The following is a 13354-nucleotide window of genomic DNA, read 5'->3' as shown; positions in this document are numbered from 1 at the left end:
AGGGGGACATTGTCTGTGATGTGGATGAAGTACTATGGCCCGATCCAGCTAGGGGGACATTGTCTGTGCTGTGGATGAAGTACTATGGCCAGACCCAGCTAGGGGGACATAGTCTGTGATGTGGATGAAGTACTATGGCCAGACCCAGCTAGGGGGACATTGTCTGTGATGTGGATGAAGTACTATGGCCAGACCCAGCTAGGGGGACATTGTCTGTGATGTGGATGAAGTACTATGGCCAGACCCAGCTAGGGGGACATTGTCTGTGATGTGGATGAAGTACTATGGCCAGACCCAGCTAGGGGGACATAGTCTGTGATGTGGATGAAGTACTATGGCCAGACCCAGCTAGGGGGACATAGTCTGTGATGTGGATGAAGTACTATGGCCAGACCCAGCTAGGGGGACATAGTCTGTGATGTGGATGAAGTACTATGGCCAGACCCAGCTAGGGGGACATTGTCTGTGATGTGAATGAAGTACTATGGCCAGACCCAGCTAGGGGGACATTGTCTGTGATGTGGATGAAGTACTATGGCCAGACCCAGCTAGGGGGACATAGTCTGTGATGTGGATGAAGTACTACGGCCAGACCCAGCTAAGTGGACATAGTCTGTGATGTGGATGAAGTGCTATGGCCAGACCCAACTAGAAGGACACAGTCTATGATGTTGATGATGTGCTATGGCAAGATAAAGCTAGACGAAGAGATGATGCTTCTCCACATATGTTTTTGCTGTGTTTATGTACAATATTATATTTAGAATATGTTCTGTTCTGATTTTCAGTGCAAAATTCAACCTTTGGAAATGCATGGATGTATTGACTGATTTCACAATGTGGAGGGAAATAAATAATTTCATCAGTGTACAGTCTTGTGTGTTGTGTTTGGTAAATATATAAATGTACTTTACTCTAACAAATATCTCCAGAAAAAAATCAAACCCAGACTATATAATTAGGTACACAGAAATGTTAAAAGTGTTTTAGATTGAGGACAGCAGTATGTAACTGATTCAAACAGAATCAGATCATATAAATCATGTGTGTGCCTTACGGTGACAAAATAGGGTTTTATAAAGTATTGTGTAGCTTTGAATGAAATGTTTCATTTCGCAAAATATCTGAGGTGTTCTGCCACTTGTGTGGTTGAGTGAATGGTGTGTACTGTTTTTCGACAAAATGAGCCCTATTTTCAAAACTGTGCTTAAGTAAAATACTGTATTGAGAGAAGTGTGTATTAAATTGGGGAAAACTGTAAACAGTCCCAGTCTGCTTGATGGAAGTACTGATTGGTATGCAGTCAATGGATGCTGTCTTCTGAGTGTCTGTTGTGTCTTCTGAGTGTCTGTTGTGTCTTCTGAGGGTCTGGTGTGTGTTCTGAGTGTCTGTTGTGTCTTCTGAGTGTCTGGTGTGTGTTCTAAGTGTCTGGTGTGTCTTCTGAGTGTCTGGTGTGTGTTCTAAGTGTCTGGTGTGTGTTCTGAGTGTCTGGTGTGTCTTCTGAGTGTCTGTTGTGTCTTCTGAGTGTCTGTTGTGTCTTCTGAGTGTCTGGTGTGTGTTCTGAGTGTCTGGTGTGTGTTCTAAGCGTCTGGTGTGTCTTCTGAGTGTCTGGTGTGTGTTCTAAGTGTCTGGTGTGTGTTCTGAGTGTCTGGTGTGTCTTCTGAGTGTCTGTTGTGTCTTCTGAGTGTCTGTTGTGTCTTCTGAGTGTCTGGTGTGTGTTCTGAGTGTCTGGTGTGTGTTCTAAGTGTCTGGTGTGTGTTCTGAGTGTCTGTTGTGTCTTCTGAGTGTCTGTTGTGTCTTCTGAGTGTCTGTTGTGTCTTCTGAGTGTCTGGTGTGTGTTCTGAGTGTCTGGTGTGTGTTCTGAGTGTCTGGTGTGTGTTCTGAGTGTCTGGTGTGTGTTCTGAGTGTCTGTTGTGTCTTCTGAGTGTCTGTTGTGTCTTCTGAGTGTCTGGTGTGTGTTCTGAGGTCTGAGGTTATGTATTGTGTTGATCTGTGTTGAAGCATCATCTGCTAACCCATTTTCACTTTCTGTATTTCAGTGGCTGAGGAGGGACTGTGGGAGTGTGGGCTATCATACGAATGCCGGACCCTCCTGTTCAAGGCCATTCACAACTTGCTGGAGAGGTACAGTAAAACTGCATTTCCCTTGAGCCATCTCTGAAACAATTTATTTGCACATCCAATGTTATATAGTTTGGATATAAAATATCACATAAAACAACATCAATATTAAAGGTCTAGTCATAGGCAATCTCTGCTCTTATAACCATTTCTGCTCCCACCAACTGGTGAAAGACTATAATAATAATGATTAATTTTTTTGGCGAAATGACTAAAAGCCTTAAAGTAATAGCCAAATTATAGCCCTTACAGTCAAAGAGAAATCCAAGGTCCACTGTTGAAAAGTTACAGAACTTGGTTTCATTTTGCGGTCACCAAGTCTCCACACCTGTAATGAAATGCTACCTCCATGCCAGCAGCCTGTTTGAAAGGGTAAACAGAATTGTTTTATTGAGAGTAATTGAAAAATGTATGTGCCAGAAGTTCACTAATCTGCTACTGTCAGATTAAATATAAATAGAGCTGTCGAAATAAGGTTGACAAAAAAAAACTCATACCTGTAAAATATGGTGTTGGATCTTTGATGTTATGGGGCTGTTTTATTTCTACTGACCCTGGGGCTATTGATAAGGTCAACAGCATCAGGACATTTTTGCCGAAGTCTTGGTTGCCTCTGTGAGGGAGCTAAATCCTGTCCGTGAGTGGATCTTCCAGCAAGCAAATGACCCCCAAGCACTCAACGAAATTCAACTTTATGCAACGACTATCTCAGCTAACAGATACACTTAAGACGTTGAGTGTCAGGCATTGCCATCAGCCGTTAAGGAATGGCTATATTGAAGCACATTAAAGCTGCTATAATACTCACATCCAACAGTGTCCAAACTTCACAAATTGCAGACGTTCATTCTCAATGACAGATGCACCTGTTCATTCTTTCTTTATTAAATATTGGAGGTTTTCTGGTATAGCTGGTAGAATTTTGATATGATTCTGATGGCAAGGCGACACAACGAGGTCCAAAGTGTTCTCTGATCTCTTAAAGAAATATAGGGAAATGATCAATGGTGTCATTCATACAAGGCTAGACTACATGAAATGTTGAAAACTATAGTGTCAATCATTTTCACAATTAATTTGTGGGGAAATACTTAAATTTGAGGACTGGGCCATTTCGATTTAATTCTTAGTGAAATACAACATTATTTTGCTCATATTTATCAAGAATGCCAATTGTATGTGTGTGTGTGTGTGTGTGTGTGTGTGTGTGTGTGTATTTGTTTGTTGGATGTGCAGTAAATTCGATGTTAAATGGTTCTCTGGTTTCCACAGGTGCTTGATGGACAAGGACTTTGTGCGGATTGGGAAATGGTTCGTCAAGCCATATGAACTGGAGGAGAAGCATCTGGGTACCAGGTGAGTTCAAGCATTCTTCTCAATCTCACACACATCCTCCTCACAGCATCCCTGCCACGTTGTTTTGACACAGCCATAACTAGCGTGGTGTTTGGGTAATGTTGGGCCCCGGGGGGTGACAGACAGGTGGTGTGAATGGTTGCCATGCCGCCTGGGATGCAGTGACACCTCAGGCTGCTTCGTGACACCTGTTCTGTGAACCCCTTGGATCATGTCAGCACGCTCAGAGGTTGGAACGTCTGTGAGAAAGACAAAGGTCAAATAAGGGGTGCTTATATTTGTCCTACTCCGTACACACGTACAGGTGTTGAACACGTTTTCTGGTGCGAAGTGTAAATTTATTTTTTGCTAATCACACTGTCCTGAGACACCCTCAGAGAGTGGGGTCACGGTCAGGGGACCAGCTATTATTGACGGAAATGACGGGTACAAAGTGTATGTGTATGTAAGACAGTGTAAGACCTGGTCAGGCCTGAGAGTATTAAAATCAATGCAGCGACCGTTTGCGGTCGCGGAGCGGAGGAGTGGTGGGGGTTGGGGGGGGGGGGTTGTGTGTGTGTCTGACACTGACAGAGGACAGGAGAGGGGTTATAGATAATTCTCCACTTTGCCCCCCCCCCCCCCCCCCCCCCCAACATTACCCTACATTAAGGCTATTTGCATCTGCAGGCTAATTGCATTTCAGGCTGTGTTGTGTTAAAGATCACTAGGATGTTTGTATGAATTTCAACCCTAACACCAATCATTTTCATTATACTGTAGCTACAAATGACCCGATAGCCATTCAATTCTGATGCTTGATATTAAAGAGCAAAATATGACAGTCAATCAATCAAATGTATTTTATGAAGCCCTTTGTACCTCAGCAGTTGTCACAAAGTACTTTTATAGATACCCAGCCTGAAACCCCAAAAGGTAAGCAACAACAGAGTTGACAATGTCATATGTACCGTGGAACATGAAACTGAAAATCAGGCGTTCCTGTAGGATATCACTGAAGGTTTCTTTGGTGCACACTGCATGAGAAAGCCATGGTCCCCAGGGAGGATCTACAGGATGTCACAGATCAGGAGAGGGGCATCACACTTTAGAACGCATTACATGTACCGTGGAACACTGTGAAGACCATCATTAAGAACTGTAGGGCAAGATGGCACAACGGAATACTGCAAACATCACGACCTCCCTCCAAAACTGTTGACAGGGCAAGGGGAAAGCTCGTAAGGGAGACAACCAGCCAAAACAGGGCTGTGTACAGGAGATTTGACTGACCGTGAAGTATTAGTTATGGGGCGTGCACACTTCTTCAACCAAGGCATTTATTGTTTTTATAGTTTTTCAGAGACATTATCAAACAAAATGTAGTTAGCTATTTTGAGTTTCAACATATTGTTGAAGGTGAAAAAAGGTCTGATATAATTGGTCTTGATTTCAGCTTTTAAATGAACAAAATATGTAATAAGGGTGTACAGAATTTCGATATCTACTGTAATGAATTTAAGGCTATTTATAAAAAAGAAATCTAAACGCATCACTTAAGATTGTGTTATTAGATTTCTGTTGGTGTGGGGTTGGCAGATTCTGTATTGTTCCCCCCAAAAATTAGGTCACCAGATAGAGCTGTAGCACAGAGCTCTGCTGAAAAGTACTACAGCTCAAAAACCTAATTAAAACAAAAATATTTGAACCAAAAAACATATTGTATCTTTATCTGTCCGTGAGATGGAGTTGACATTTTATAGATGTGACATTTTATTTTATGTCATTTTTATATCAAGACTCCCACTATGTATTAAGCTGGATTTAATTCCTTCTATGCATAAATACATATTCATCTCTGCTTGGTTACAGGAACCAATTAACTCAAAGACATGAATCATCTTAAATCTTGGCTTGACTGATAGAGAGAATCATGACATCTTGTTTTTAATTAGGTATGCAAATACATTTAGTTACATTTTTTAAATATTTGAAACTCCATATCCAATGAGTTTCTCTTACAGTATGTATCTATAGAGATTTTAACAGTAAAGATTCACACCATGGATCCAGATTTGGCTTCTGTATTTAAATCTACCCCCAAAATTGAAGAGGCCACAATGAGCAGTTAGATTTAACTGGCGAGCTCAGTGGGATGTCAGGGAGGGATGTAGGGAAGGGATGCCAGGTAGGGATGTAGGGGAGGGATGCCAGGTAGGGATGTAGGGGAGGGATGTCAGGGAGGGATGTAGGGGAGGGATGTCAGGGAGGGATGTAGGGGAGGGATGTCGGGGAGGGATGTAGGGGAGGGATGTCAGGGAGGGATGTAGAGAAGGGATGCCAGGTAGGAATGTAGGGAAGGGATGCCAGGTAGGGATGTAGGGAAGGGATGCCAGGTAGGGATGTAGGGGAGGGACATCAGGTAGGGATGTATAGGAGGGATGTCAGGGAGGGATGTAGGGGAGGGACGCCAGGTTGTTATGTAGTGTAGGGACATCAGGTAGGGATGTAGGGGAGGGACATCAGGTAGGGATGTATGGGAGGGATGTCAGGGAGGGATGCCAGGTAGGGATGTAGGGGAGGGATGTAGGGGAGGGATGCCAGGTAGGGATGTAGGGGAGGGATGTAGGGGGGGGATGTCAGGTAGGGATGTAGGGGAGGGATGCCAGGTAGGGATGTAGGGGAGGGACATCAGGTAGGGATGTAGGGGAGGGATGTCATGTTATGATGTAGGGTAGGGATGCCAGGGATGGATGTAGAGTAGGGATGTCAGGGAGGAATGTCTGGTAGGGATGTAGGTTTTGAGCAAGGTAAGGAGAGACATTTCCCCATTGCTCCATAGACAAGCACCATGGTCTTGAAGTGGGTGGAGCTTCAACTGGAAACCAGTGGACTGTGTATCATTTGCTTCCCCTCAGCCGTCAGCTTACCCCTCCTCCCTCAGTCTCCCACACCATAGGCTATACTTCATTTGATCTGTTGTTATGTGTGAAATTAGTCTCGGTATTCTAGGTTTAGTTTCAAGGCAATTATCAGAGTGATCATGAACAGGGCAGGGCATCTTCAACAGCAGAGCATGTGCGTTTTTTTGTCTCTCAGCAATGTTCTATTGATTCCCAGGATCATTTAATTTTCATGTGTATCCAAGCTCTTCTGCAGCAATATGTTGCAAAAAAAATACAGCCAGCATGATGCAAATGCGTCATATACATGTACAGTACACAGTGTGTGGATTCCCAAACATTCTGAAATGATTTTAACATCTACAGAACATTGTATTTTTCTTAGGGGTATTCCAAGCTGAATTAATGCAATTCCCAACATGCTGGAGACTTGGTATGACTTGTCGTTTGGATTGGGGAACTCACCGGGAAGCATGGGGGACTCGTTCCTAGGTTAGGGCACAAACATGCTGCCAATAGAAAGTAGAGAGCGAGTGAGAGCAAAACAGAGAGAGAAAGAGGAAGAAATCGAGGGGGAGAGAGAGAGATAGGGAGATAAGAAGACACCAGTGCAGTAAAAGCCACAAGCCCACTCAGCCTCAATTTGTCGTAACGGTTTTAGACGCATCTTCTAACCAAATGAGAAACCAAGCCTCACAAAATAAAACAGACATTGCCTCATCCTTGTCTGAGCTACGGCAGCGCCACCAAGCAATCACAATTAAAGTGCGGGGGCGTCCTAAAATGTCATGGATGCAATGTCTTCTCTAAATCATGTCTTCCCCCTGTGCTGCGTTTAGTACGAGCATTATCTTCATTGTGCGCAGTTTGTTTCAGTTTTTAATGAATGGAATCACAGTGTGCTAATTAATTTGCCTATTAAAAGACACTTGTCTTTGCTTTGGTGAAAATTAGAGAAAGAGAAAGAACGAGAGAGAGTGACAGAGAAAGAAAAAGAGAGAGAGAAGGGAGTTGAGATCAATCCTCTCTAGTGTTGATGCAAATTGATGAGGAAGGAGAGAGGAGAGCACTGAGGAGAAGGGGGAGGAATGAGAGAGGAGAGCACTGAGGAGAAGGGGGAGCAATGAGAGAGGAGAGCACTAAGGAGAAGGGGGAGAAATGAGAGGAGAGCACTGAGGAGAAAGGGGAGGAGGGAAAGAGAGAGAAGGATAAAGAAAAACGCTTGTGTGCCTCTACTTAGGGGAAGGACAGAGAGGAGGAGAACCTCTGTCACTCTGAAGGCAAACTGGAGAAGGAGAGAGTGAGACAGAGAGAGGGAATGAGAGAGAATGAGACAGAGAGAGGGAAAGAGAGAGAGTGAGACAGAGAGAGGGAATGAGAGAGAGTGAGACAGAGAGAGGGAATGAGAGAGTGAGACAGAGAGAGGGAATGAGAGAGAGTGACAGAGAGGGAATGAGAGAGTGAGAGAGAGAGGGAATGAGAGAGTGAGAGAGAGGGAATGAGAGTGAGTGAATAAGGGGAATAGGAGATTAGTTCCATTTCAGTGATGGAATGTTCATGTTATTGCTGTGTATGATGATCATGTAGAAGTACCAATAGATCCCTATAGAACAACATGCCCCCTCTGCTTTGAAATAGAGCAGAATCTGTGGGGGTTGGACAAACGTGACCCCTCCTGATACTATTTAGAACAATAAGGAGCTGTCTTCTCTGTGAGGAGGGGAGGGGGTTGTGGCACTTTGTTTTGGGTTTTTGGTAATGGTGGTATACTGGGGGGGTTGGACTAGGTTGTGGTGTGTGTTGGGTGGTGGTATACTGGGGGGGGTTGGACTAGGTTGTGGTGTGTGTTGGGTGGTGGTATACTGGGGGGGTTGGACTAGGTATCGGTGTGTGTTGGGTGGTGGTATACTGGGGGGGTTGGACTAGGTTGTGGTGTGTGTTGGGTGGTGGTATACTGGGGGGGTTGGACTAGGTTGTGGTGTGTGTTGGGTGGTGGTGGTAGATGGGGGGGGGTTGGACTAGGTTGTGGTGTGTGTTGGGTGGTGGTGGTAGATTGGGGGGGGTTGGACTAGGTATCGTTGTGTGTTGGGTGGTGGTGGTAGATTGGGGGGGGTTGGACTAGGTATCGGTGTGTGTTGGGTGGTGGTGGTAGATTGGGGGGGGTTGGACTAGGTTGTGGTGTGTGTTGGGTGGTGGTGGTAGATGGGGGGGGTTGGACTAGGTTGTGGTGTGTGTTGGGTGGTGGTGGTAGATTGGGGGGGGTTGGACTAGGTATCGGTGTGTGTTGGGTGGTGGTGGTAGATTGGGGGGGGTTGGACTAGGTTGTGGTGTGTGTTGGGTGGTGGTGGTATACTGGGGGGGTTGGACTAGGTATCGGTGTGTGTTGGGTGGTGGTGGTAGATTGGGGGGGTTGGACTAGGTTGTGGTGTGTGTTGGGTGGTGGTGGTAGATGGGGGGGGGTTGGACTAGGTTGTGGTGTGTGTTGGGTGGTGGTGGTAGATTGGGGGGGGTTGGACTAGGTATCGGTGTGTGTTGGGTGGTGGTGGTAGATTGGGGGGGTTGGACTAGGTATCGGTGTGTGTTGGGTGGTGGTGGTAGATTGGGGGGGGTTGGACTAGGTATCGGTGTGTGTTGGGTGGTGGTGGTATACTGGGGGGGTTGGACTAGGTTGTGGTGTGTGTTGGGTGGTGGTGGTAGATTGGGGGGGGTTGGACTAGGTATCGGTGTGTGTTGGGTGGTGATGGTAGATTGGGGGGGTTGGTTTGGACAAGGTCTCGTGTGTGTTGGGTGGTGGTGGTAGATTGGGGGGGTTGGTTGGACTAGGTCTCGTGTGTGTTGGGTGGTGGTGGTAGATTGGGGGGGTTGGTTGGATTAGGTCTCAGCGTGTGTTGGGTGGTGGGAGGGGTTGCCTCTGAGTGTCCAGGGATTTGCAGACTTCATTTAGCAGGCCCACATGCTGGGCCAGTGAGTGTGTGTTTGTGTGGGATTTTGTGTCTGACTGTGTGTGTGAGGGGGGGGGGTACAGGGAGCGATGTCTTCCATAGGAAGGGCTAATGAAGAGGGGACAGTGAATGGAGGAGGGGGCGACTAGCCCCTGGTGCTCCCACCTGAATGTGCTCCAGTTTGACAGCTTTGTCTGTGCACACTGTCAGCTGGCTCACCCCCTGCCGTGCCGGCCTGGCCCACTGTCTCCCAGTGAATTATTCAACAAACTGTGGAGAGAGAGAGGAAACACTGCACCATTCCTCAACACCCAGACACACAAACACAAATGCACACGTCTAGATATACTCACAATCGTGATGAAAATGCAACTGATTGAAGGCGTTTAAAGAGACGCATGAACACTCAACACTTAAACGACATACATGCACTTTTCCACCTGCAAACACACACAGACACACACACAGGGGATTGGACGAGACCAACGCACATATCACTGGGGTCAGCTATCAGTGACATCATGCACATTAGAACATGCTGCTGCTATACGCCTTCACTGCCTTTCCCTGCATACCTCCAGCTGAGAAGACCTATCGCGTCTCTATCTCATAGGGGGCGCTAATGAGCTGTATCCACTAACCTGCTTGCCTGCTCGCAGTCTGTGCCTTGGTGCTGGCTTTGTCAGAGTCTCTGGTGTTTATTCCCATGTGCCCTCAGGCATGGCGAGGATTGGCACATCTATGAAGAGATGCCCCCCTCCCTTTAGACGGCACACGCTCCCACTCTTCCCTGTCTTTGTGTCTGGGAGTCGGGGAGAGACTGGGTTGGCTACGGATTGCATCAGATGCTGAGGGAGCAGGAGAGAGAGAATGTGAAAGAGAGAGAGGGGGATGGCGAGAGATCGCTGTGCAGAGTTTCTCTTTTAAATAATGAAGCATTAGCAGAGACAGTGTGTAGAAGGTTCAGCCAGTCTACATGGCAGCATTAGCAAAGACAGAGTGTATTAAGGATTAATAAGTCAGTTTACATGGCAACATTAGCCAAGACAGAGTATATTGAATACTAATAAGTCAGTCTACCTGGCAGCATTAGCAGAGACTGTATCGAAGACAAATAAGTCAGTATACAAGGCAACATTAGCAGAGAATGAGTGTATTAAGGATTAATAAGTCAGTCTACATGGCAACATTAGCAGAGACTGTATCGAAGACAAATAAGTCAGTCTACAAGGCAACATTAGCAGAGAATGAGTGTATTAAGGATTAATAAGTCAGTCTACATTGCAACATTAGCCAAGACAGAGTGTATTGAAGACAAATAAGTCAGTCTACATGGCAACATTAGCAGAGACTGTATCGAAGACAAATAAGTCAGTCTACAAGGCAACATTAGCAGAGAATGTGTGAATTAAGGATTAATAAGTCAGTCTACATTGCAACATTAGCCAAGACAGAGTGTATTGAAGACAAATAAGTCAGTCTACTTGGCAGCATTAGCACAGACAGCAATACACTGTACATAGACCTACATACTGTACATACATACTGTACATACATACTGAATATAATTACGGTACATAGACATACATACATACTGTGCATAGACATACATACTGTACATACATACTGTACATTGACATACATACTGTATGTTGTACTCCTCGGACGATTATGTTTGTAAGCGGCTGACGCATCTCTCATATTTGCAAGTATTAATAAACTGTTAGAATGTGCCAAGAGAACTTTGTCTCTGTTTCTTACTCCTTTAAGAGTATCGATACATGGAATTACCATCACAATGTACATACAGTACATAGACAAACATATTGAATGTACCTACTATACATAGACATAAATACAGTATGTACATACAGTTCATTGACATACATACTGTACATAGACATACATATTGTACATACATACTGTACATACATATTGTGCATAGACATACATACTGTACATACATACTGTGCATAGACATACATACTTTATATAGACATACATATTGTACATACATACTGTACATACACACTGTGGATAGACATACATACTGTACATATACATACATATTGTACATACATACTGTACATATACATACATACATATTGTACATACATACTCTACATACATACATACATTGTGCATACATACTGTACATACATACTGTACATATACATACATATTATACATACATACTGTACATACACATACTGTACGTACATACAGAACACAGACATATGTACTGTACATACATACTTTACGTAGACATACATACTGCACATACATACTGTACATAGACATACATACTGTACATAGACATACACTGTACATATACATACACAAAACAGTGTTCATTATGGCAGATATTTTATATTTAGTCATAGTCTTAGTCATTTGACAAAAATCCATTTTAGTTTTAGTCCCATTTTATTTTCGTCACAGGCCCAGGGAGCCCCAGCTCCATTCTTGATAATGTCTCTCTAAACTAAACACATTCACCTAAGTTAATACAAGTATTGGAAAGGTTATGTAGGCAAGCTATTACTTCAATTGAAAGTATCTAATGCAACTGTAAAATAAATATTGTTTGTTACAACTGTCAAATAAAAAGAATACTCCATCAAGGCATAATAAAACGACATGCCTTCATGGTCATTAAGTATTTATTAGTTGATAGGTTGATTCAGCTGTGCTAGCTCTGGGATACACCTAATACATAGAATGGCTGCGGGTCCCCAGGAGAGGTTTAAGAACCACTGATCTAGGGCAAGCTGTACCGAGAATATGAGCACCTGTGCAACTGGCTATGTTTAACCCCACATCAAGTAGCTGTATGCAGCTAATGTTATCATTAGTTAGCTAGTCAGCTAATTTGCTTATCTTGACAGTTTTGCGTTGTGACAACAATAATTTTACAAGAGACTACACTTTTAAGCTGACTTACAGTTTGATTTAGCTAACAAACTTAATAGTCTAATAGCATCGACAGTACTGTGGTACATACTGTAGGATGAGGTTCCTCCGGAGGTGTATGGTAGCTGCAAGTTTCTCCTCTGAGATTACAGTCGTTTTTCACATATTGCATTGTAGAAACATCTTCAATGTAATGCTATTTCCTTAGTCTGTTACTAGAAATGTTTGTCCCATCTTTTTTCATTTACAAAAATAGAAATTGATTTAGTCTGTTTTTATTATCTATGCCTTGTCAAATATTTGTATTAAATTAACACTGATAGTAACATGTATAGATGAAGCCTTTGGCCTTACGTCTTCTCACGCCGCCGAGGTGTGCATTTATTCCCTGGCAACTCAGTCTGGTGTGTTAATGCGCTTATAAAACAGATGCCTATATTTTATTTCAGTATTTTTTTTTATTCAATATTTAGCTAAATAAAATGGTCGCCAGAGTGCAGTCTGTCGTGTCTTTAAATACTTATACAGCTCCATTTTCTATTATGTTATTATTTTAATTTTTTACTCTTTACCTACTGTATAGTGTGGCTTTTAGGGTGTGAGAAATCATTTCCTTTTTACTGCATACCAACACTACAAATGTGTGTATGTCTGTTGTGTGTTCGTGTGTACTGCATACAGATTGTCTGTGTATCTCTACACGTGTGTGTGTGTACATGCTTGTTTCTTTACAGTTTGTGTGTGTGTATGTGTATGTGCTCCTGGTGTGAGGCTGTCTGGATAGCTCCCCTCTCCCCTCAGCCAGGAGGGAGCCAATGACATTGAGACATTAGCCATCTCCCTGGCAACGGACGTTTGGTGTCAGGCTACATCACAAGGTCAGGCAGCTACCTCTGGAAAGTAGAAAAAGGAGAAGTCCCTTCCCTTCAATTCTGTTCCCCCTTTCTCCATCCCCTCTCCCTCGCTGTACTTCCCCATCCAAAATAACCCTTAGCTTTTACTGCCCCCCCCTCCCTCCCTCACTCCTTCACATCCAGAGAGATTCATTCCAGAGTGCCTTGTTAATTGTATCCAATTGCGTGTGTCTGAGTGGATGAAGCAGATCATTGGCTTGACTGCTCTGAAACATCTGTGATACAA

General features: G+C 44.0%; 1 protein-coding gene across 6 annotated transcripts in view; it reads left to right on the top strand.

The window, feature by feature from the left end:
- LOC105015080 (mediator complex subunit 13L) overlaps positions 1 to 13354 on the top strand; it is a 102950-nt gene that overhangs the window by 60252 nt on the left and 29344 nt on the right. For all 6 annotated transcript variants that reach the window (XM_013137106.4, XM_013137105.4, XM_013137104.4 and 3 more), the window contains 2 exons: positions 2040 to 2124; positions 3394 to 3477. In XM_013137106.4, the coding sequence (XP_012992560.2) occupies positions 2040 to 2124; positions 3394 to 3477 (169 nt within the window). The remainder of the gene's footprint in view (positions 1 to 2039; positions 2125 to 3393; positions 3478 to 13354) is intronic.

This window comes from Esox lucius, chromosome 14 (genome assembly GCF_011004845.1).
Source record: "Esox lucius isolate fEsoLuc1 chromosome 14, fEsoLuc1.pri, whole genome shotgun sequence".
Taxonomy (NCBI): Eukaryota; Metazoa; Chordata; class Actinopteri; order Esociformes; family Esocidae; genus Esox; species Esox lucius.
The sequence above is the reverse complement of the archived record's forward strand: the minus strand, read 5'-3'. Positions and strand labels throughout refer to the sequence as shown.